Raw genomic sequence first — 23,919 nt, 5'->3', positions numbered from 1 at the left:
TGTTATAGCGGGTTCACACTGTATGCATGGTATTCTGCAATATCAATCAGACCTACGTCTGAAATGACATGAAAATAAGTTTTATACTCTTACATGTAACTTTGCAAAACAAATATTTCTAACAGAGGGCTGTCTGAGTCTTACCTGTACAAAAAATATATAAATGTGTGCCAACTTGCTTTGGAAAGGAAAACATAAACCTGGATAAAACTCATTTAAATGCTAGTGTCTTTAATTAAGATAAATGGTTATTATGCTGCAGTGTCAATTCACCTGATGCTGTAACTCCTTCTTCTTTTTCTCAGTTTTGTCTAGATCTAGCCTAAACTTTTCAATAGCAGCTTCCAAATTCTCTCTGTCTTCTTCCACTTTTTTGTATTCTTTTTCCACCTTTTCTAAGTTTTTGCTGGTATCTAAAAAAGAAAGAAATTAACATCCGGTTATTCAATTCAACAATGACAATTACATTATTCACAGTTTTATATAAACCAAAGAGTATTAATTAAACAGAATTGCTGATTAAATCTGCGTAAACTGCAGTGGGAGAGAAATGATTTATTGCACATACAGGCACATTTCATTCCATGAAACCAAAAACAATAATGTTCATAAATCATTTTGTGATGACATTTCTATACAAAGCAAGAACCTAAACGGACTTGAGATTGCTCAACTAGTTGACATCTACATAAAACTAATATACCCAGGTTAGTATGATACTTGCTGATATTTAAAGATTTTTCTTTTTTTTCCTATTTTTTTAAGTACTGGCAGTTTATTTATGACAGATTACCACATGCATAAATCTGAAAACCACTCACACCAAAAGGTCTTTCCATCAAATTTCATACAATTCTGTTCTGCAGATTTTGAGTACAAGTCCTTTAGTTTTCTATTTTTTAGCAACAGTAACTGATACAATGTGATAATAGCATCATAATGGTGAAATGGTGACTGTAACTGATGTGAGATCAACATCATATATACAAATGTAAAAGCCATCTTGTAAGGATGTTTTCTATTAAATTTTTCATTCAATGTCTGTTCAGTGGTTTTTCATACATCATTTACATCTGATGTCAACATTTCTACAAAAGGCCTTTATTCCAGAAAGCTTTCAGTCAAGAATTCTGTTCAGTGGTTTTTGAGAAATTGTTTAATGCTTTCCTATTTTTATCATCAATGGCCTTATTTGTTCTTTTGTTTGTGTCTTTTTTATAAAGTTTGAAAGGTCTTCACAGAATGAGGCTTTCATGCAAATTTGGTCATATTCTGCTGGTGGTTTATGAGCAAAGGTCTTTCAAAGTTTTTGTTTGATTTTATTAAGCCATATGTCAGATCAACATCATTTGTGAAAACGTGAAAAAAGTTGAAAATTGCTAGTGTGATGGATCAAACAAAAGACTCTTTAGGCCCTATGGCCAGGGGAGGTAAAAACTGGTCTAACCTTTAAGATGTATTTGGCAGACATGCTAAGCAATTATATATGCATCAAAAGCCCTTATAAAAAAAGCTTCCTGTCAAATTGGATCAAATTTTGTGCAACAGTTTTTAAAAAGAATAGTTTCAAGATCTTTAAATTTTTAGTATCAGCATCCACATTTGACCGAGGATCGGCCAAATCATTTGTGCAAACCTGACAGGCCTTTATGCCAAGATGCTATATGTAATATTTGATCAAATTCTGTCAAGTGATTTTTAAGATTTGTTTTTCTATTCTCAGTTTTGGTAGCTACAAAGAACAGTGGATCAGAATCACTTTTACTAAACTTCAAACAAGGTAGCTACAATGAACAGTGGACCAGAATTATTAGCACTAAACTTAAAGCAAGGTAGCTACAATGAACAATTCATCAGAATCATTTGTACTAAACTTCAAACAAGTTTATCTTTAGTCAAATTCTGTTTCGTGATTTTTGATAGATCAGCAGCATCTTTGGGAAAATTCAATGTAAAGGTCTTCATGAAAGTATGTTTTCTGTCAAATTGGGTTAAATTCTAACAAGCAGTTTTAGAGAAGTCATCACTAAAATGTTTCTTCTTTAGTAATAGTGACCATATCCAATGAAAGAATGCAATCATCGTTGCAAACTTGAAATGTTTTCATGCCATATTGCATTTGTCTAATTTAGTCACATATTATTGACCAGTTCATGATAAAAAGTAGTTTCATGGTTTTTAAACTTTCAGTTATGGTGGCCATATTTCATGTCAAATTGGCATTACTGTACAAATCTATTTAAAAAATCTTTTACACAAGGATGTTTGTACAAATTCTGGACATTGGTTCTGGAAAATTCTTTAAGGGTTTTTCCATTCTTAGTAACAACAGACATATTATGTCAGATCTATATCATTTGTACCAATCAGAAAAAAACTTTATTCCAGTTTTGAGACTTTCTGTTTAAAGTCTTTCTGTATCATTAGTAATGACATCCATATTTGAACACAGATTGGAATCACTTGTATAGAATTGAAAGGCCTTTATACCAAAATGCTATCTATTCAACTTGGTCAAATTTCCTGTTGTGTGGTTTTGGAGATTATGCCAATGAAAGCTTTTTCTAGTTCTGGTAGCAGCAGCCTTATTAGATGTCATATTGGTACTATTTGTGTAAAAATTGAACTCCTTTATGTATAAATACAAACTGCCTGTATAGGAGGACAATTCCTCTGGTATTAGCTATGCCTTCTGTCACGCCTGTCCATGTTTGGGAACTCCTGCTAAACAACCTCTATAAAAACAATACAGCTTTTTCAGGTCCAACAGAACACCCTGTATTTGTACAAAATAAAGCTTTAAATAAGCACATTTGTTTATTTTATGCCATCAATTTAACTAAATACACTTGAAGAAAGTTTTTAATGCACTCAGATTAGCAAACAGTTTAATTATAAGCACCAAAATAATGCTCTTGCTTTAAGCAGTGTTGTATGATGGCACATTCAATCAATATAAACTATTTTGCAGTTTAAATTCCATTATGTTCCAAGCACATTTAAAATGAAAGTACTTGACAAATGTGAAAACACTGACTGAAACAGCAAAATGACCCTGAATTAGTCTTGGTCACTAAGTTGTTTGATGTTTACAGAAATATATAAATGCACTGTGAACTAGTGCTGGTCATTAAGCTGTCTGAAGTCAACATAAATATACAAATGCACCCTGAACTAATCTTGGCCACTTGGTAATATGCCCACTATGTTAATCTCTTATCTAGAGCTGCCCTGTGATTCAATTCACTGCTGTTTGGTTATTATTATAATCTGATCATTCTAACACTTGCATGCTACATCTATAAAATAAGGAAGAAGATCATTCAAAGTGCCAGAGTGATCACTCTAACACTTGCATGCTACATTTATTTCAGGCCAAACAACAACAACAAAATGTGTTTCTGGCCATACCATTGTCCCATTCTCTCACTGATGATCCAACCACCTTTTTCCCTAAGGTTAATTTTTTTTTAAAATCACATTACATGTATATATATTTTAAATACAAAATGACCTGCCTATCCTAATATTAAAGCCAGTCAGTAGGTAACATTTTTTACTTTGCCTTATAGGGAAGAAGTTCTTTTAAAGTGCCAGAGTGGTCAGACAATTCTGAAAAATGGTTTGTACAGGACACTTTTTGACAAGATACCACAATGAATAGTTTTAAATTTACCAAATTTAGAAGATATAGAAACCAATTTTGCAGTAAAGAATTTTATTAGATAATAATTACTCAATCATAATATGTAAGAGTATATCCACAACATTGTAAACCCAGGCCTCCCAAGCTTTTTGTAGCTATGTAAGTACTAAACGTCATCTGACCACTCAGATGAGTGTCAGACAAGAGTGAACTCCCCTTGGATCGAGGAAATTGGTACCTAATCCCATCCATATTTCATTTACTGCTGGAGCAGACATGCACATTCTATCAGTTTTAGACTATAACTTCTGGAGGCTGGAAGGGTATGCCTGCATTATGACTGAGTATTATCTAATAAACAATAAAACTATTTCTTCTTGAAATATGTTACCTAATCAATGCATTAGAACTGATAAGCCATGGTGGAGTTTCATACCCTTATCATAGAAATAAACCAATTTCCTCTTCACTAATGAATATAGAGCATTTTCAAATCTAATTACTGAATGCAGAGAGCTCACAGCAACTAAGAAGGGTTTATCTGACTGATTCTGCCTTTTGTAACTAGAATGATATGGAAGCAGGTTTTGTAGGAAAGGTGAGTCAAGGAGGTTCTGGACAAAGGTTCAAAAGGTTCCTTATTCAGTCATATCGGAACTCACAGTCGAATCCATTTGGACATGGGACAAAAGCTTTTGGTCGTGACAAATCAAAGTTCACCAAAGGAAAAAAGTTCTTTGTTCATCCATGATGACAAAATGTGTCTGAAACTGCAATGGTAACCTTTTAGAGTGATGGGGGCTCACTTCTCTTCAAAGACTGATTGAACAATGTTAGCTATTTGTGATATTCTGACTTTTAAAAGAGTGATGTATTTCAGCCCACACCACTATGAGAGAAACTCTCCACTTCATTTCATATACTCTTGAAGTGGTGGGCCTTCTTTTGCCCACCTCTTGTTCTTTCAATTGTTCTCCCCTGAGGGACTGCTTGATATGGCATGCAGGTTCAACAATTCCGGGTTCAGGTGAAACAATTCCTTTAGCCATTACCTGAACTGGCAAATAAAACCACAATTTTTCTGAGAATTTCTTCTGCTAAGTTTAATAGCTCCATAACCCTTAATATTTCCTACCATTGCTGAGCAATCAAAGTGTACGAAAAAAAGACATATGCATCTAGAATATGCCAATTCATGGAAAGAGCATTGACTGTCTAGGCTTTTGGATCTGGGACTAGTGAGATAAAGGTGGGTAGCCTTGCATTCCAACTGGTCACAAATACATCCATGATCTGATAGACCCACCAGGTGCAAATTCCTCTGATTATTGCAGGGCTAAGACATTTCTTTATTAATTACCAGATTCTGTCTGGACAGTTAGTCTGCTAAGGAACTCTGTCTCCTCAAGATGTGGCAGACTTGGAAATGGATTTGTTGATGACACCATTCCAATCCAGAAGGCAGAGGTTTAGGGATTTGGTTCCCCCATGCCATTTGATAAAATCTAAAACAGTGGAGTTGACAGCTAGGATGAAAATGTAATTTCCATACACTGTCTCCTGCCATGACTAAACGGCATTCACTACAGCATCCATCAGACAGATATGTAATGAATGCTCTTGAAGGGGTCACACCCTTCTCACTTCCCAAAATGAGGACAGAAAGTGGGCACCCCTGGCCAACATGCTGAAATCCATGCAGATCAAAATTTCTGGAGATTAAAACTGCAAGAGAATATCAACCATAAGCCAGGTGAGGATCACCGATGTATGAATAAAGAGCCTCATGAATCCAGGGTAAAGCTTAGCTTGCTACTAGAACCATAGAATCATCAGCAATGGTCTCATAAACAGGTTGCCCAAGATGATGAGATCTGCACTGAGGAGATTCAACTGGCATGGAAATTCACTGACAGAAATGCAATTCTTTGAGAGCGCTAAACATTCAGGGAAACATACCCTGATAAAATATCTTTTGAACATTGTCCCCAAGTTGATCAAATGTAGGAGTGTGACAATATTGGTTTTGTCCTAGTTAGCAAGGAATCCAAAATGGAGCCGAAATTAAATAAGGAATTCAAGTCCTGACCTAGATAATTCATCTGGTGCTTTTTCAGAATGTTGTCCATGTAGCTGGAAGCCATGGAGATAGCTCTGAAGTGTGGCACAGCTCTGTCCATAACTCTTGAAAATAGCCATGGACTGATGTTCAAACCAAACAAGATCCCCTGAATTGGTTTACTCTATCACCAAATGTGAACTTCAAGAAAATTTCCTGGAACAGGTAAGGATTGAAATACGGTCATAAACATCTTGACAGTCTAAACAGATACAATCTCCATACCGAATGGCACTGAGAACCAGTTGCAATGTTTCCATTCTGAATTATGGTGCCAAAATTAATCGGTTGAAAGAGCTTACATATGACCATCCTAAGTGACCCACAGGCCTTTGGCACTAAGAATGGGTTTTGACATTCCTTTGCCAGCTGCATCTCTGTCGATGACAGAAACTCAAACTAATAAACAGGCCTGTCCATCTTCCCCAAAAAAAATCACTGTTAAAATTTGGTGGTGGTTGCTGTTGCGAGAGAAAAGGTATGTTGACACTTGACAATCTAATAAATCAGCAGCTTGACCAGACTGGTAGCAATATGAATGTCAGCTGATCTTGGCCGATAAACTGAACCATCCAGGAAAAGTGCAAGATACCAACAATGGCAATATGAATGTCAGCTGATCTTGGCCGATAGACTGAACCATGCAGGAAAAGTGCAAGATACCAACAATGGCACGAGGAGGCAGGCTTTTGTTGGTTGTAATGGCACTTTAAAGATATTACTGACTTTATCATGCTTAGGAAATGAGAACTATGTGCCATTCCCAAGGCAGGTGACCTGGGCTGGCATAGGTGGGCATCAAACCTAGGACCCTTGGATTACAAGAGCAATAAACTACCAATTCATCAACCACGCCTTCCTTAAACTTGTTTACACACTGACAGCAGTTGAAGTGTCTTGCACTAACAATGTGAACCTCCATTTTACAAAAATGAGATGGTAAATAAAAATGTTTACTTCATATATATATTTTTTTTTTATACTGAAGATAGTGGAATTTGATTATCTACATTTTTGTTAACATTCAGTGACATTACCATATTTTATTAATGAAAATAGAAATTGTAGCCAAGGATACACCACTTATCTGTCAGTGTCACTGATATAAATGAATGATGTTTTGTGCCTTACTGCACATGGACTTGTGATAACTATATTATGCTAATGAATTAAGTACATTTTTGTTTGTTTCTTACCCAATCACATTAAAATAAATGTCAAAATTCATTAACTATTGCTATTTTTGTCCTTTAACACCAAAATATTTGGGAAAATTAAAATCCTTTTGATCTGAATGCAAATCCCCTCATCCCACTGTCTAAATCCCAATATGAATGCAGATTCTCCCAATCACTTTGTGTAAATCCCCTGATTTGATCATTCTGGGTGTCAGAGTATGTTCATGCCTGAATGCTTTCTGTCAAATTTTTGCTATTCTTTTTACTATCCTTGTTTTAGAGTGAAGTGATTGATGTAACAATCAATACCTCATCAGAAACTCCATATTTCTTTCTAAAATAACTTACCTGCCAGCTTTGTCTCCTTTTCTCTAAGTTGCTTTGATAACTTCTTTTGCTCCTCTTGAAGCCTTAAAAGCTGCTCTGTTGCCCTGTTATTGAATAACTGGAGATTTTATATACTGTTTACATGTATATACCTTTCTCAATATAGACACTTGTGAAACATTGTACTAATCAATTATTATATAACCAAGAGTCCAAGTAATCCATAAAGACTTACATGGAAATGCGGTTACGTATTTTTTAAGGACATTCTGAACTGATGAATGTATTAGGATTTAACAGTATGCCAGCACAATACTGACTTTGTAGTACTGATTAAATGTTAAGTTCTAATATCTATGAATGCAAATATAAAGAATTGCAAAAAAATAAACCTTTGGAAGATACCCTCCCCCATTAACATAATCATGAAGTACTATGAGATAAATGAAAAGTAAAAAATTTAAACATTTCTATAAAAGGTAAATAAAATTATAGATAAGGCAAAAAAATAAAATCCTTGAAAATATAAGGTCACAATTTGCAATACCAACCAGGTTCATTCAAAAAATATTTTCAGGTGGTACAAATCAAAATATTCCTCAAATGAGTTCAGATCACATAGATTGGATGAACTCCTAGTTACATCAGAGTAGTTTCAGATACACTGTCATTGTGAGCTGCTTGTAAAAGTGGATGCTAATAATTCTTAAAGAAAAGAATTGACATTGTTGGAATAAAAGAGTTGTGATTGTGAAAACATCAACATATTATTTTGATTGCTGTCATTTTCAGTTTTGCAAAAAATTACAATTTTGTTCAGTACTTAAATTAGTGATTGGGGAAATGGGTGATTTTATTGTCTTCAAAGATGGAGGATTTTACCTGAAGCCCTTCAATTGTCAATTTGTAGCACGGTGTATAATGTTTTCTGAAGCCCTTCAATCTGCATTGTGTAGCAAGACAAATAATGTTTCCTGGAGTCATTTAATACACATTAAAGAAACAAAAGATTCTATCATTTTAACATAAAATAAAAAAAAGATAAAATTTCACTCGCAAACTCCTGAAGAAGTGAGAAATTTAAACCAGTTATATTTCCCAGATATGTACACTTAAAAAAGTGCATAGATATCTACACTTCAACAAGTACATAATATTTTCCTTTTTTATAATAATATTTTTCCTTTTTTTATTTTCTAAAGACAGTAAAACTGTAATTAAGGGCCACTCATGGGAAAAGGCAAAACTGGCCTTTGTACACAGGTGACCTCTGTACACATGTTCACCTTTTTAAATTGGTTTTGAACAAATACCATGCACTAAATATCATTATCACTATTATTAACGTTTTTATTTTATAAAGACTGATTTCTGTTCTCTATTCATCAAAATAACACAATATGCATGTATGTTGTCCTCTCCCAAATTTATGTTCACACAAGATTACAAAATCTTGCTCACTTGAATCGATTATATAAATTAAATCACTGACTTAAAATAATCACCAATATTAGTTTGTTTTGTGCACAATGACAAAATAATAATTTCACTACTGATTGACAATTTACATAAGACTGTAAAACAAAGGACTGCTCAACCAACATGTACAAGTTAGGCTTGAAAACAGCCTTTAAAATAATATCTGGATAAGGCAGTTGTTCAACTTGCCGTGATCAAAACATTCAGATTAGACGAGAAGCATGTGATAAACAGGAATTTAAAGGAAGCTGTATATGGCTAATCTTTGACACCCATGAAACGAAACTTTGCCTGACTCTGCATACAAGTTTTAAATATTAAATGTCTCATGGCTGTAATGAAAAGGGATGTAACTCCTGTATATTGTCAAAGAAAAACTTGTTTCCTTCAGAGATAACTTTAATTCACAGGCAAATAGTTGAAGATATAAAACTAAACCTGGTACACTGGGACAAAAGGCAGCTTCATTTCTGCTGTGATAACACAACTACTTTTCCACCATCCAGCAAACAAATTGCTTCAGCCCACCACCCCAATAATAAAAAACTGCCTCACATTCAAATTTGACATATTGATAGTTTGAGTTATCCTGTCAATGTAACTGATACAAAGTACAAACAAAAATGTCTGCAAATTGATTCACATGATAATCCATTTTCTAAACAATGCCTTCTTCAAGAAGCAAAAATTTAAGTTTGCTTACACTGAGCAGTCACTGTAGATATGCACCAATGACTGCTTAAAGCTAGGAGAAGCGACTGTTTGGTTAGGATTCACCTTGCTGCTGATGAAAGGCAGGTGACTGTTACAGGACAATTATATAGTACATATGGCAGGAGGAAATTAAAATGGCCATCGTGAACAGGTTACATATGAGTATTGGATCATTCAAAGGAGTTTGTAACTATAAATTATTCAAGATAATTTCTTTGCTGACAAAGAGTTAAAAGTAAAGATTCATAAAAATCATCTTGATGAATGTGAAATAGAATCAGGACAGCAATATACGGTGAGAAACAAGATGGCAAAATTTTATGTCATATCTATGTCAAGAAGTTAATGAAATTAGGAATAGATACCTTTCTGTAGCATAATAGGTTATAACACCATCCACTCAATCTTGTAAATCCAAATGACCAAACACCTATGAATCTGAAGTGCTCAGTCATCTATTAACACCAGTGTGATAATTGTGGAAAAGATTACATTAGGGAAACCACTAGAAGAATGGAAACAAGAGTTAAAGAACACCTGTACACCAATAGAATCCCTGATAGCAGTTACAAAAAATCAGGGCATACTATTTCTTGGGATAACATCAGAGTACAATGTAGAGAGAACAATGCCCTGAGGAGGAAAATAACAGAAGCTATTGAAATTATGGAGGAAGAGCAAGTGTTGAACTGCGATTCTGGATTGGAACTTCCACAATTGTACAGGAGAGTTTTGTTACAAGGTCAACATTTAGCTGGTCATGTGGGTCTAGTCCAGAAGTCATTCCTCCAATAAAGGCCTTGTGATAAGGTCAAAAACTAAGGAGTCATAACCTATTATGCTACAGAAAAGTATCTATTCATCATTTGACTGACTGCAAATGGTTGTAGCAGGTAACAATATTTGTTCTTGTATGTTATGAAGTGTTTCAGCTCTAATCTGAAAAAGGCAGGATGTCATTCCCCCAAACAGGGCACAGAATGCATGAAAATATCGTAAATGAAAGCCTATTTTTTGTGTGTCAAAGTCCAGGCAAAAATACATATTCTGCTAAATGGTAGTTACCAATTTAAAATCAATGTCATATAGGTGCTTTTATTTAACTTTCCATGTTGTAACTGTTGCAAATAATTGTATAATTTTTTTAAAATTTGCCACTGCTAGATTTAAGATAATTTTACATTTAATACTGATTAAGCAGTAATCTGTACCTGCCTAGCTAGAACACAGTGAAATGTGTGTGCAGTGTTGTACCTTGAGCAAGGAAAGCTGCCACTCCACTTTTCTCTATTCTGACAGCCTAATCCTACCCTTACCAGGTCCCATGTGCATCTGACTCTATGAAACCTCTAAGCTTTCATTAAACCAATGCAAAATTAAGCATGAAAAGTTACAGTTAAACAATGAGTGATCACAACATTTACATATAGATGCACAGCTTCAGTTCAAAAAAGATATATAAATTGACTAGTTTTTAAGAAGCATGGAATGTTTACCACTGTATTATGACTTACATGTCATGTTGCTCCTTGTGGGACTCATTGTGTTTCTTATTATGACTTACATGTCATGTTGCTCCTTGAGGGACTCATTGTGTTTCTTATTATGACTTACATGTCATGTTGCTCCTTGAGGGACTCATTGTGTTTCTTATTATGACTTACATGTCATGTTGCTCCTTGAGGGACTCATTGTGTTTCTTCAACATCTCATGTATCTCTTTCAATGTCTTGTGTTCCTGATTGAGGGACATATGGGATTTTTGAAGGACCTCGTGTCTGAAATGAAAGTCTGACAAGTCATATTTGCATCACTTGCAATGGAATTTGTTGTCAAGATGTTATCATCAATTATGACGTCCTGTAAATATTTATGCCCCATTATTGCATGCTCTGGAGAATCTATACAACAAACCAGTTCTTAGCTTTTAAATATACTTGTCCTGCATTACATCATCAAAGAGGCCAGACCTGTCTGTCAAACCTACACTCAAATGAAAAACCCTGACCAAAACCATAACCCAACTGCTGATGTGCTGACAATGCCCTAAAAGTCATTTGCTGAGCTCAGCAAAAAAAACACCAACATCCAAAGTGAAATTAAGAATTGATGTGGAAACTTCTCAACCAATCTGAAAAATGTTTTCATTTTTATTCTTATGGCAGACAGCTGTGAAAGAAGACAAACTAATTTACAGACAAATGCATGAGCAAATATGCTACCTCAACAAATTTAATTCAAAACCTGTATATATTCTTTAAATGTATGAATAAGTTTTGTCAAGATTAAATTACTTAAGGTGGCTCTTGGCATTTTCCTGAAATACAGTTCAATACCTGGTGTCACACAAATGACATGCTCTTTATACATGTAGGGCTTTCTTCTGACAGTGACCCTCATAAAAATTATGTCCAGTATTTTTAATTTTGCATTTCTACTGTATTTTCACTGGGACATAAACCCATCATAAGTTTCATGGATCCATATGTGAAAATACCTAACAAATGTATGTTTTTTTTCAATACTCTATATACTTTATATTACTCACTTTTCTGCAAGTTCTGAATGGGCTGTTGTTAGCTGCTTGTGCATTTGGGCAATCTGTTTTAGCCTGAAATATAAAACTGGTTTTAAAAATGACTTTAAAAATTAAACTATACAGAACATGTCATAACATTTTTTTCTAATGAATCCACATCATGTTTCAAAATAACTCAACAAAAGTTATTCTAACAAAATGAAGAAATGATTTAAAGTATTACAAACAGCACATTCAGTCTCAAGATATACAGTCTTGAAATAAACCATTATTTTTGTATTAGAACATTCATGACTTCTGAACCTAAGATCACAGATTCAACAGGTTCGTTTATTACAATAAGTACATACAATCCACAAAGTCTGTGCAAACAATTTAGCCTACAGCAGAAGTTCTTCAATAAAAACAAATGTTTCTTTGAGCCACAATTACCCTGACCTATGACCTTTCAACCATAATCAACAGGTTTCTTCCAGTGCAAACATTGGTCATGGTATGTGGTTATTATGCAAAAACTATTTTTCTTCTTTCAGTGATGGAGACTTTGACTTTTAACCTCAACACCAAAAGGATTCTTTTCACACATGTAAATAATTCACAAAATCTGGTGCAGGCACATAGATTTGTGTGCAGAATCCAATTTTCTTCTTTCAGTCACAATGACCTTAACCTTTAACCTACTGACTTTCAAATCAATAGGCTCCTTGCTACCCGAAGTGCAAGCCAACCACACAGATTGGTCAAGGTCTGTGATGTAGAATCAAGGCCTATTATAAGACAGGCAATCTGCATCATTTGCAGAAATTCTTTAAAAATCAGGCCCCAAAAAAATCAAATGATGAAAGTCAATCCTGCTTTTACATTTTTATTGAATCTCTCTCATGCACAAAATTCTCTCCTTATCTGTTGTGTGGAAACCATTTTTTCTTCATTAAGTCAGTTATCCTGACCTTTGACCTCCAATTTATTAGGCTTTTTCCTTACCCCAAGTTCAAGTCATACACAAAGTTTAGTCTTGCTCTGTGGAGTAGAACTCATGTTATTGTGTAAAAACCATCTTTCTTCTTTCAGTTACAGTGACTCTGACTTTTGAGAAATTTGATCCCTAAAATGATAGGCTTCTTCCTTACCCCAAGTGCAAGCCATCCACAAAGTTTGGTCCAGGTATGTAATTTAAAACTAATGTTATTGTTTGGAAACCATTCTTATTCTTTCAGCCTCAGTGATGATGACCCTTGACCATTTGACTCCAGAACTGATAGGCTTATTTATTACTCCATATGCAAGCCAAGAACAAAGTCTGGTAGCTGCAGATGGTGAAGAACTCAAGTTATTGTCTGGAAATGAAATTGGCCAGAGCCAGACAGACATGATGACATAAAATGCTCTGCCTTATGGCTGGTGTTTAAAACTAGTATTCAGATCCTAGATTCACGGAGCCTGACTCTTTGCTTTGCACAAAATCAATTCTTGTTGAGCTTACACTGCAAATTTTTCTCAGGAATTCATTATCACTCTCTGGATTATTATTCAAGAGTCAAAGATCTCAACTTTTGAGTCAATGAAGCAAGAATAAACCTGAAACATCAGCCACTCGACAGTTCCAAATGCAATTGTTTCTAAAGAAACCAGCATGAAAGCCACAAAAATCAACCATACAAAAAAAAATCACCAATCAAGGCCTCAATAAATATGTATGCCTAGAATTCAAAACTGCCTGACAAAAAATAAATTAAGAAAATCAATGTGCTATAGTTATGGTGTTTCACAGTCCCTGAGACCGTCAGCAGAATGACTTTGGTTTATCTCAAGGAGTAGCTTTATCTGGATGCAAGTACAATCAATGTGGGGCTTTGTTCAATCAATCTGTATGGAAAATATTACATTTGCTCATGACAGCATGAAACGAACCAAGTTGTTTTCTTATGTCTTGATAAATACAAGTGAGATATCTTTTGTGAAAGCAGAAATAGTTCATCGTAATTACAATCATACTTTCATGGAAGGTGAAGGTACTTGTAGCATAAAAACGTAAGAAATTTTAAAACATGTCAGATTAAGTAATATGATGCCAAAAAATTGCAAGCAGCAGGTTAATATTGCCATATTTTTCCACTTAAGGCATACATTTTGCCAAGTTTTTCCAATTACAGCACAAACAGTAAAACAACAGAACCCCAAATGGTTACTTTTTGTTTTCCTGGTCAGCCTCCTCAAGTTCTTGCATCAGTCCATCCTTCTGTGTTGTTACATCCTGCAGTTGCTGCTGTAATGACTCCAGCCTCTTCTCTGCCTCAAAGAGGATGCCACGTAGACGGCTTGCCTGGACACAACAATGATTGCAAATATTTAGCACGGGTAACATCTGAACTTCATTTAACAGCATGTGTCTGGACACAACAATGATTGCAAATAATTAGCATGGGTAACATCTGAACTTCATTTAACAGCATGTGTCTGGACACATGAAGTTAAGTTCTCTACATTAGGAAAATGAGACAATGTCTATGCCCAATTGTCTAAACAAAAATCACATGTAAAACCTTATGACAAATTTTAAACATTTTGTTTAATCATAAAATGACATATAATTTTGCATACAAAAATGTCAAATTTACTGTCTGATCTCTGAGACTGTCTAAATGTGCAGAAAATTTACCAAGATTGTTCTGTTATAAGTGAATTTATATAATTGTGTGGGTTAATTTCACAAAAGTAAATGCCCAAATAACAGGTGTAAAGAAGGATGACTGACCAAGTTTCTAAAGCAAGGCTCCCTAATGATGTACATAAACTATGCTCAAGTATGTATACACAAACATTATGTAGTAAAATCAATTTTGGGAGTAATATGTGTATCAATAATAATACTTTTGGAATTATACAAGTCCTACCACTACCTTGTAAATCCTGTTCTCCCAAGTGGAAAAAAAACCAACATGTTTTAGCAATAAGGGTATAAAAACACTGCTTACAAAGAAAAAAATTAAACAAGAGTGGTCTTCCCTTGGAGACAGAGACTGGTGCCAAAACCCGTCATTTGTTTGTCGCTACTGAAGCGTAAGTGCATGCTCTTCCATGATTGTAAATGTAGGGAGGGATTAATGATCAGGTACATAATATCAAAGAAACATATTTTAGTCAGATCAAATACTGAGATGTAGTTTAATTCTGACCATTATTGAAATGATCTAGTTATTGAGAATAGATAATCTTTTGCTTGAAATACGGTCAAACACTGAGATGTAGGTCTATTCTGACCATCAGAATAGATCATTAGGATGATTCCATATTGCTTATCATGTGATGATGTGATGAAACAGACAACTGTGATGTACAATGTTCATAGTGAGAATAGAGTATACAATCTGGGCGAAAATGGATGGAGTATACCTCACTTGTGATTGGAAAACTCCTTAGATTGCTAAAACTTTAGAAAAGGAATAAAATGTAAGGTAATTCCGAAGCCTCTTGAACATCGGTGCTGACTAGGCAGAGTGTTAATCGTAACTGATAACTAATGGGGCTGGTTGCCAATACCTCTATCCAAGGTGAATCACTCTCATCTGACTTTCAGCTCAGTAAGCAGTTGATGCTTCAGTACTCTTACTGTTAAACAAGTTGAAAGACACAGTTGATGTCTTTAGTGACGTGAAAAAACTGGATCTGGATGGTGGAGGAAGGAATATAATTGTATTATGATTAGTTAATGTATCTGAAGAAAGCAAACTTTTAAGTAAATTATGTTTAAAATTTACCCAGTCACAATGACATTAGGGATATAAACCTGCTACCTCCCAAATCCAGAACTACTAACAGATGAAAATTCGTTTTTTCTATTTATCATATAGACAAAGGTCAATAACTCTTACCCATGACCTTCCCTTACCACCACCAGGTGTCACTAGTTTTAAAGCTGAGTGATATAGCAATGAGGATGCTTGCATGGCAGGATGGTTGAGAGAGTTTTTAAGTACAGGACAGATTCCAGTTTGAAACAGTATCAAGGACTATTTTACCTACGCAAATCAAAATAAGAACTGGCTAGTAGGTATGATAGGTCTTTATCATGACCAATACCTCTTATGTCATGATGTTACAGATATCATGCAGCATTAGCCTTTGAAGGTAACTGGTGCCCACTTATCTCTGCAATGAGCCAAAGGAAGTCCCTGAAAACTTACCCCTTTCCTTCATAATCATTCAGAGCTGAGGGTCGTTTTGTCCTCGAAATTCTCTCCGCAGTCAAAGGTTAACAGTTTTTCTCTTGCAAGGATATGCTGATAAGAGCCACGAAAGAGACAACAGTCCAGACAATGGTGTAACACTTGCAACCATGGTTATTTGAAGAAATTCAGCTTGGCCATAGTATTCTGGGGTAGATCTAAAGCTACATCAAATAGATCACTGACCCAGGACATGTCCAAAACAGAAAGGGTCTATGAGAATTATCTTGCAATTCTGTATTATATCTGGTACTAAGACCATGGGGAGGTTAGATAGACCATGCTTTATGGCCCAGAACCCATGAGACAAAGGTGGCCCATTTGTGATTCCACCTTGCTGCAAAAGGTTGGTCACTGGCAGTCTGGCAACAAGTGGGCTCCCCAACTTAATTTACTGGCGTGTGCAACCTATCACGAAAAGTGTATTTTAGAAATAATTTTAAATGAAGATTGGACTCAATTGGAATTTGCAATTCTGGCAGAGGATTTCCTGTCATGAGCCAATGGTGGCTGTGCCACTGACACTGGAATTATTGTACCATATTAGTGACACCGATGTTTTGATTGAGTGGACTGGAAAAGGGTTCCATTGTCATTTGTAATGACCATAAGGCAGTACAGCAGAAACAATTCCACTGCTGCACTGAGTAACTCAAGATGTTGCAACAACTCTCTCATGGAAATTCCTATCCTGTTGGAAATGACTGAATTCAACAATCCAAATGACGCAGACCTGAGGGAGATGTACACGATTGACATTAGAAATAAATTCCATACCGATGTCAGCATAATACTGAGATGGGTGAAGGTTGGATTTTTCCCAATTCAAGAAAAAAGAGAGATGATTCAAATGGGACAAGAGAGCATTTTTGCAACTGAGCAGAAATGAAATTAAAAGGAGATAGTCCAGATACATTGCCATTGCCATAGACAAAGTCATCTGGAACAGGGTGACAAAGTAAACCATTATTTAATCTAGAAGTTGATGTTTAGACTGAATCAAGAACTTGAAATTGGTATCTTGTCACAGTAAGCAAACCAAAGAAACATTAATGAAGCCACGTGAAAAGGGCCATGAAAGTAGACATCTGTGAGATCATGACTGTAGGCATGCTGCTTTCAATCTTACACCTCAGTGGAAAAATGAATTTGTTCAGGCAAATGAAATTTATGGTCAACCTCAACTTGCCATTAGCCTTCCTGGCATGGAATTGAGTGAGGAGATTGTGATTTTCATACAATCTCCACTTCCTGGATGAGCATTGTATCTCCTGCTGAAGAATTCTGTCCTTCTCTCAATCTGATGGCACGTCTATTAGACAGGGAGAGGAAGAAACAGGAGAGGTTGGGATAAATGAAATCTGAAGCCCCTGCTAAATGACTTGGATCACCCATTCGTTTTCACCAATAGATTTCTCCAATGTGACTGGAATCACAGGAGTCTGGTGCCCCAAGTAGACTATATGTGGTGGTAGGAGTGTCAAGCCACCAACAGGAGAAAGGAGGCTTGGGATGGAGAAACTTAGTTTCTTACTTCCCCTGTAAAGGTGCCTTATAGACTATTTCGGCTGTTGTCTGATGGTACAAGGATGAGGTACAAATGGCACAAGGAATGTAAAATATCCTTTTGCTTGACTGGCTTTTCTTCTGTCCAATGTGGCAGGGGTAGCTGGCTTCTAAAACAATATTGGTGGAATGTCAGGTTGGAGGGGTAGTTCTTGAGCTGTCTGCTTCCAAACTTCTTTAAATCTGCTCCCAAACAGCGATGACAATCCAAATTGAGTCATCCTTAAAGCCAGAGTGTGGGATTGAGGGGGTGGGGGATAAATTCTGTGAAGCGCAAAAATCCATTGCAACATGTCAAGTTAAGACTGGTCGAGGCAATTAACACATTTGTAATCAAATGGTGAGCTACTCTGTTAATAACCCAAGCAATTCAGGCCATCAGCTCCCAGGCATGTTGGTTGGCAGAGTTCCACAAACACCTGTTGGAAAATCGCCAAGGAGGTCAAAAATCAAACACTGAAGACATGTCAACAACGTTCTGAACCTGCTGCGATGTGGTGGGACTTATTTATAAAAATCTACTTTACAAAATAGGGGGCAGAGATGTTAACCGCCAATAATTTTTTTATCTAGCACCAGGAGTTTAGTATGATCAGCAGTAGAATGTGTTTTATACCAGACTACTAATGGACTTCTTCCATTTTGGGATAAACCATTCCCTGTAGTATCGATAATGCAATGCCATAGTCTCTATATAATTTACAGTCAATACCCTGCAGGTAAGCAGTAAATAAAGGAGAAGCTATTTCCACTGGATGACTGTTTCATACTGGTAGGGACATCTGGTTCACAGGGAGTATGGCCACCACAGTTTGTGGGTGGTGTGTTGTTGTTGTTGTTGTTGTGGGGTTTAACGTCATTTTTCAGCACATGATAGGCTATATATGGCGGCCAGTATTAATGGTGGAGGAAGAACCTGGGAAAACCCCAGAAAGAACCACCGACCCACGAGAAGCTACTGGCAAGCTTTCTCACATACCCACATTGGCTGAATCTTAGACTCAAACCGCCACAGACAGAGGTGAGATGGCAGTGATCCGTAACAGAGAGCGCTTTAGACCAATCGGCCACTCAGGGCCACCGGGTGGTGTATTAAAAGCAGTCCAGTTTGTGCTGGTACCATGGGCATGGCTGGATGAATGGATCTATCACTAAAATCCCTGTCAGAATGTCTTTGGCATGACAGACATGGCAGGATGAATGGATCTGTCACTAAAATCCCTGTCAGAATGTCTTTGGCATGACAGACATGGCAGGATGAATGGATCTATCACTAAAATCCCTGTCAGAATGTCTTTGGCATGACAGACATGGCTGGATGAATGGATCAAAAATCCCTGTAAGAATGTCTTTGGCATGACAGACATGGCTGGATGAATGGATCTATCACTAAAATCCGTCAGAATGTCTTTTGCATGACAGACATTAAGTTCTCCACAATTGTAATTGTACATAGCCATAGGTATGCTTGGAGAGACAAATCTAACGTTAAAATCTATGTAATTGAGATATGAAGCCACAGACTTGTTGAGATGGACGGATCTATCAATAAGATCCATGTAATTGTATTTGTATGTAGCCATAGGCATATTAGGACAGAAAATCTATCACTAAGATCCATGTAATTGTATTTGTATGTAGCCATAGGCATATTAGGACAGAAAATCTATCACTAAGATCCATGTAATTGTATTTGTATGTAGCCATAGGCATATTAGGACAGAAAATCTATCACTAAGATCCATGTAATTGTATTTGTATGTAGCCATAGGCATATTAGGACAGAAAATCTATCACTAAGATCCATGTAATTGTATTTGTATGTAGCCATAGGCATATTAGGACAGAAAATCTATCACTAAGATCGCCATAAATGTAGAGATATGAAGTCACAGACTATCAATAAGATCCCATATTTGTGGTTGTGGCTGGCATGTTAGGATGGATGAATCTATTATCAAGATAGCCATAACTGAAAAGAGATGAAGCTGCATACCTGGTGAGACAGATAAATCTATCACTAAGATCCCCATAATTGTAACTGTATATAGCCGAAGTCATTTGAGGACAGAAAATCTATCAATAAGATCTATTTATCTGCCAAAGGTAATGTTTGGACATGTGGAGGGGTCTGACACCACCTGGGATGCAAAAAAAATGGGGTCCACTCCTCCAATGTATCATAATTACTTACAAGAATTTTAAATTTTGCATCATCATCATCATCCTCTTTCTTTACCTTGGTCAACTTTTGCAAAACCTTAGTCCATAAACTCTTGGACCATATAGCGGACACACTGCATGGTACTGACCTTAGTCGATACACTCTTGAACCATATAGTGGACACACTGCATGGTACTGACCTTAGTCCATACACTCTTGGACCAAATAGCGGACACACTGCATGGTACTGACAAAATACATTTTGTACCCACAAGGCATGACATGACTCATAAATGTCTTCCAAAGCTTTCACCTAGTTGCATTCATAATACTTCATTTACAGGTTTTACTGAAACAAGATAAAACAAAACACAACAAAAACGTATAAATTACAAATTCAGCATGTTAGCATGTCACTAAACAACACTGTTACTAATTGGGTGAGCAAACAATAGACAGTGTGCATAAAACTGTGAACAGCAACATGTATAAACAATAGCATGTTGTACCATGTAGTCTAAAAATTGACAAGTCTGAGAAAGTGTAAAGATTTCACAAAATATTCACAAAATTAACAACAAAAATTCACCCTAGTAATGAAATCCAAAATCTTTTATGAATGGTCTGAATTTAACACAAATTTGGCTTTGGATTCATGGGAGGTTGTCTTGTACAATGTTGTTGTAGCAAAGCAATGCTTAAAAACTATTGACACCCCATGGTGAAAAAGGGAAGGTAATGAACAATAGTTATTGCCCTTTGTTTACATCGTAGATGGAAAAGATGAATTTCATCATTTTAGAACAGCTGCATTAGGGATTTAGCAGGCTTATGTCCATGATGTTCATGTGACTGGAAAACATATCTGAAGGAGAAATGGTGTCTGGTTCCAAATCTTTGAATGAATACAAACTGGGTTATTTGTCACACCAACCCACCCTCCAAATAATCTTGATGTGCATGGCTACAACAATTAACCATATGGTAACTAAGGATGTGATGCTAATGTCAAGATCAACACAATCATTACTGATAACTTCAAGGCCAACTTAGTCTAGTCTTCAATTAAAAATATTTCTAAAATACACTTTTCTATTATAAGTTGTAAACAAGGTAATCATCTTCGATAACTGTTCATGAAAGAATAATAATCATAAACAGTTTGCGAAATTCACTCAGTTGCCAAACATTGATGATTTGCTTACAGAATTACTGGATCAGGCATACTGCATGATGAGACAAAAGAAATTTTCTCACTCAGGCTTCGTATTATTTAAACTTAACAGTGAATAAACTGTTTATTGAATGTATTAGACAAAGACTGTTTTGATATCTTAGTGATGTAAGATTTAAACAGAGTGAGGATAATTTGACACACTGAGTTTGGAAGACAGTTTCACAAATTGCACATACAGAATGGCAGGCATTTGGTTGGACTAGGTGTAGCAAGACTATTTACATTCTTGAAAGTAAATGCATTAAACAATACACTGATGTCATAAAACTAGGCAACATAACCCATTGAATTAAAACAAAGAACAATACATGAGCAATATGGGTTGGTATATGGAAACTGCAAAGCAATTTTAAGTCAAACATCATAATTTTCAATCTTTATTTTATATTCAACTGCACAAAAATTTCTTAATGCAAAGCAGAAACAAAAGTGATATCATATACAGGCATATTCAAGAATGTCTCTGCATGCAGTCTTGTTCTAAGCCTATTTTTGCCAAGCAACTTGTATTCAGTACTTGAATGTCAACAAAACCTGACTCAAACCACATGTTCTTGAATAAACCTGTCTGACTAGTTAATGTACCTCAGCATTTTCTTGTCCCTTTCTGGACCTGTACTGACTGAGAAGACGGTCTGCCTGGTTCAATGCCAAAGTCTTAGCTTCCAACATGTCTTGTAAGTGTTCTTCTCTTGTCTGCAACAAAGTAAAAAATCAATGGCATTCTGACATTCAGTACATAAACATTACATGTACACAGACAGGGCAAATGTAATGGTTCTATCAATTTAGGAGTTGGATTTTGCTAACAGCACACTACCTGCTGAAAATTTTAAAAATTGACTTTAAATGTTGCTCTGTTATGACATCACATGTTATAATGAGTAACATCTGGATGGACTACTGAATAATTATAAAATAAAAATTATCATGTAATGCATAAATAAATTCAGAGATGGTATCTAAATGTCATACATATCTGGTCTTAGTTCACTGTTCATTATCTTCCTCAATAGGCCTTGTAGACAGAACATGTTTAGAAGGTTATCAGTGAAGTCTGGTTTACTATAGGGAAAGCAAGTTTACATAAGGAATGGTTTACTACTGGTACAAGTCTCTGTAAGGAATGATTTAATATTGATAAAGGAAGAATCTTTAAGGCATGGTTTACTTCCTGTAAAGGAAGTCTCATCAAGGCATCGTTTACTACAGGTAAATGAAATCTCTGCAAGGCATGGTTTACTACAAGTACAGAAAGTCTCTGTAAGGCATGGTTTACTACTGGTACAGAAAGTCTCTGTAAGGCATGGTTTAGTACTGGTTAATGAAGTCTAAGGTATGGTATACTACTGGTAAAGGAAGTCTCTATAAGGCATGATTTACTACTGGTAAAGGAAGTCTCTGTAAGGCATGGTTTACTACTGGTAAAGGAAGTCTATATGGTTTACTACTGGTAAAGGAAGTCTCTATAAGGCATGGTTTACTACTGACAAAGGAAGTCTCTATAAGGCATGGTTTACTACTGGTAAAGAAAGTCTGTTAGGCATGGTTTACTAATGATAAAGGAAATCTATACGGCTTACTACTGGTAAAGTAAATCTCTGTAAGGCATGGTTTACTACTGGTAAAGGAAGTCTTTATAAGACATGGTTTACTACTGATAAAGGAAGTCTATAAGGCATGGTTTACTACTGGTAAAGAAAGTCTGTTAGGCATGGTTTACTACTGGTTAATGAAGTGTAAGGCATGGTATACTACTGGTAAAGGAAGTCTCTGTAAGGCATGGTTTACTACTGGTAAAGAAAGTCTCTGTAAGGTATGGTTTACTACTGGTAAAAGAAATCTCTATAAGCCATGGTTTACTACTGGTAAAGAGAGTCTCTGTAAGGCATGGTTTACTACTGGTAAAGGAAATCTATATGGTTTACTACTGGTCAAGGAAGTCTCTATAAGGCATGGTTTACAACTGGTAAAGGAATTCTCTATAAGGCATGGTTTACTATTCGTAAAGTCTCTATAAAGCATGGTTTACTACTGATAAAGGAAGTCTCTATAAGGCATGGTTTACTACTGGTAAAGAAAGTCTCTATAAGGCACAGTTTACTACTGGTAAAGAAAGTCTCTGTAACATATGGTTTATCAATGATAAGGAAGTCTATACAGCTTACTGCTGGTAAAGGAAATCTCTGTAAGGCATGGTTTACTACTGGTAAAGGAAGTCTCTGTAAGGCATGGTTTACTACTGGCAAAGGAAGTATCTATAAGGCATGGTTTACTACTGGTTAAGGAAGTCAATAAGGCATGGTGTACTACTGGTAAATGAAGTCTCTGTAGGGCATGGTTTACTACTTGTAAAGGAAATCTATATGGTTTACTGCTGGTAAAGGAAGTCTCTGTAAGACATGGTTTACTACTGGTAAAGGAAGTCTCTGTAAGGCATGGTTTACTACTGGTAAAGGAAGTTTCTATAAGGCATGGTTTACTACTGGTAAAGGAAGTCTATATGGTTTACTACTGGTAAAGGAAGTCTCCGTAAGGCATGGCTTACTACTGGTAAAGGAAGTCTCTGTAAGGCATGGTTTACTACTGGTAAAGGAAATCTATATGGTTTACTACTAGTAAAGGAAGTCTCTATAAGGCATGGTTTACTACAGGGAAAGGAAGTCTCTGTAAGGCATGGTATACTGCTGGTACAGGAAGTCTCTAGAAGGCATGATTTACTAC

General features: G+C 35.9%; 1 protein-coding gene across 1 annotated transcript in view; it reads right to left on the bottom strand.

The window, feature by feature from the left end:
* Positions 1-23,919, bottom strand: part of LOC149786152 (protein CIP2A homolog L-like) — a 115,598-nt gene that overhangs the window by 12,854 nt on the left and 78,825 nt on the right. Inside the window, exons 16-21 of the mRNA XM_089976505.1 lie at positions 21,781-21,891; positions 14,192-14,325; positions 12,012-12,074; positions 11,128-11,241; positions 7,292-7,374; positions 274-413 (exon numbers count right to left, since the gene is read on the bottom strand). Of these exons, the coding sequence (XP_089832631.1) occupies positions 274-413; positions 7,292-7,374; positions 11,128-11,241; positions 12,012-12,074; positions 14,192-14,325; positions 21,781-21,891 (645 nt within the window). The remainder of the gene's footprint in view (positions 1-273; positions 414-7,291; positions 7,375-11,127; positions 11,242-12,011; positions 12,075-14,191; positions 14,326-21,780; positions 21,892-23,919) is intronic.

The sequence above is a fragment of the Sinohyriopsis cumingii genome, chromosome 12 (genome assembly GCF_028554795.1).
Source record: "Sinohyriopsis cumingii isolate HCF-2022 chromosome 12, ASM2855479v2, whole genome shotgun sequence".
NCBI classification, from domain to species: domain Eukaryota; kingdom Metazoa; phylum Mollusca; class Bivalvia; order Unionida; family Unionidae; genus Sinohyriopsis; species Sinohyriopsis cumingii.
Note: the sequence above shows the minus strand (reverse complement) of the source record. Positions and strands in the feature narration are given on the sequence as shown.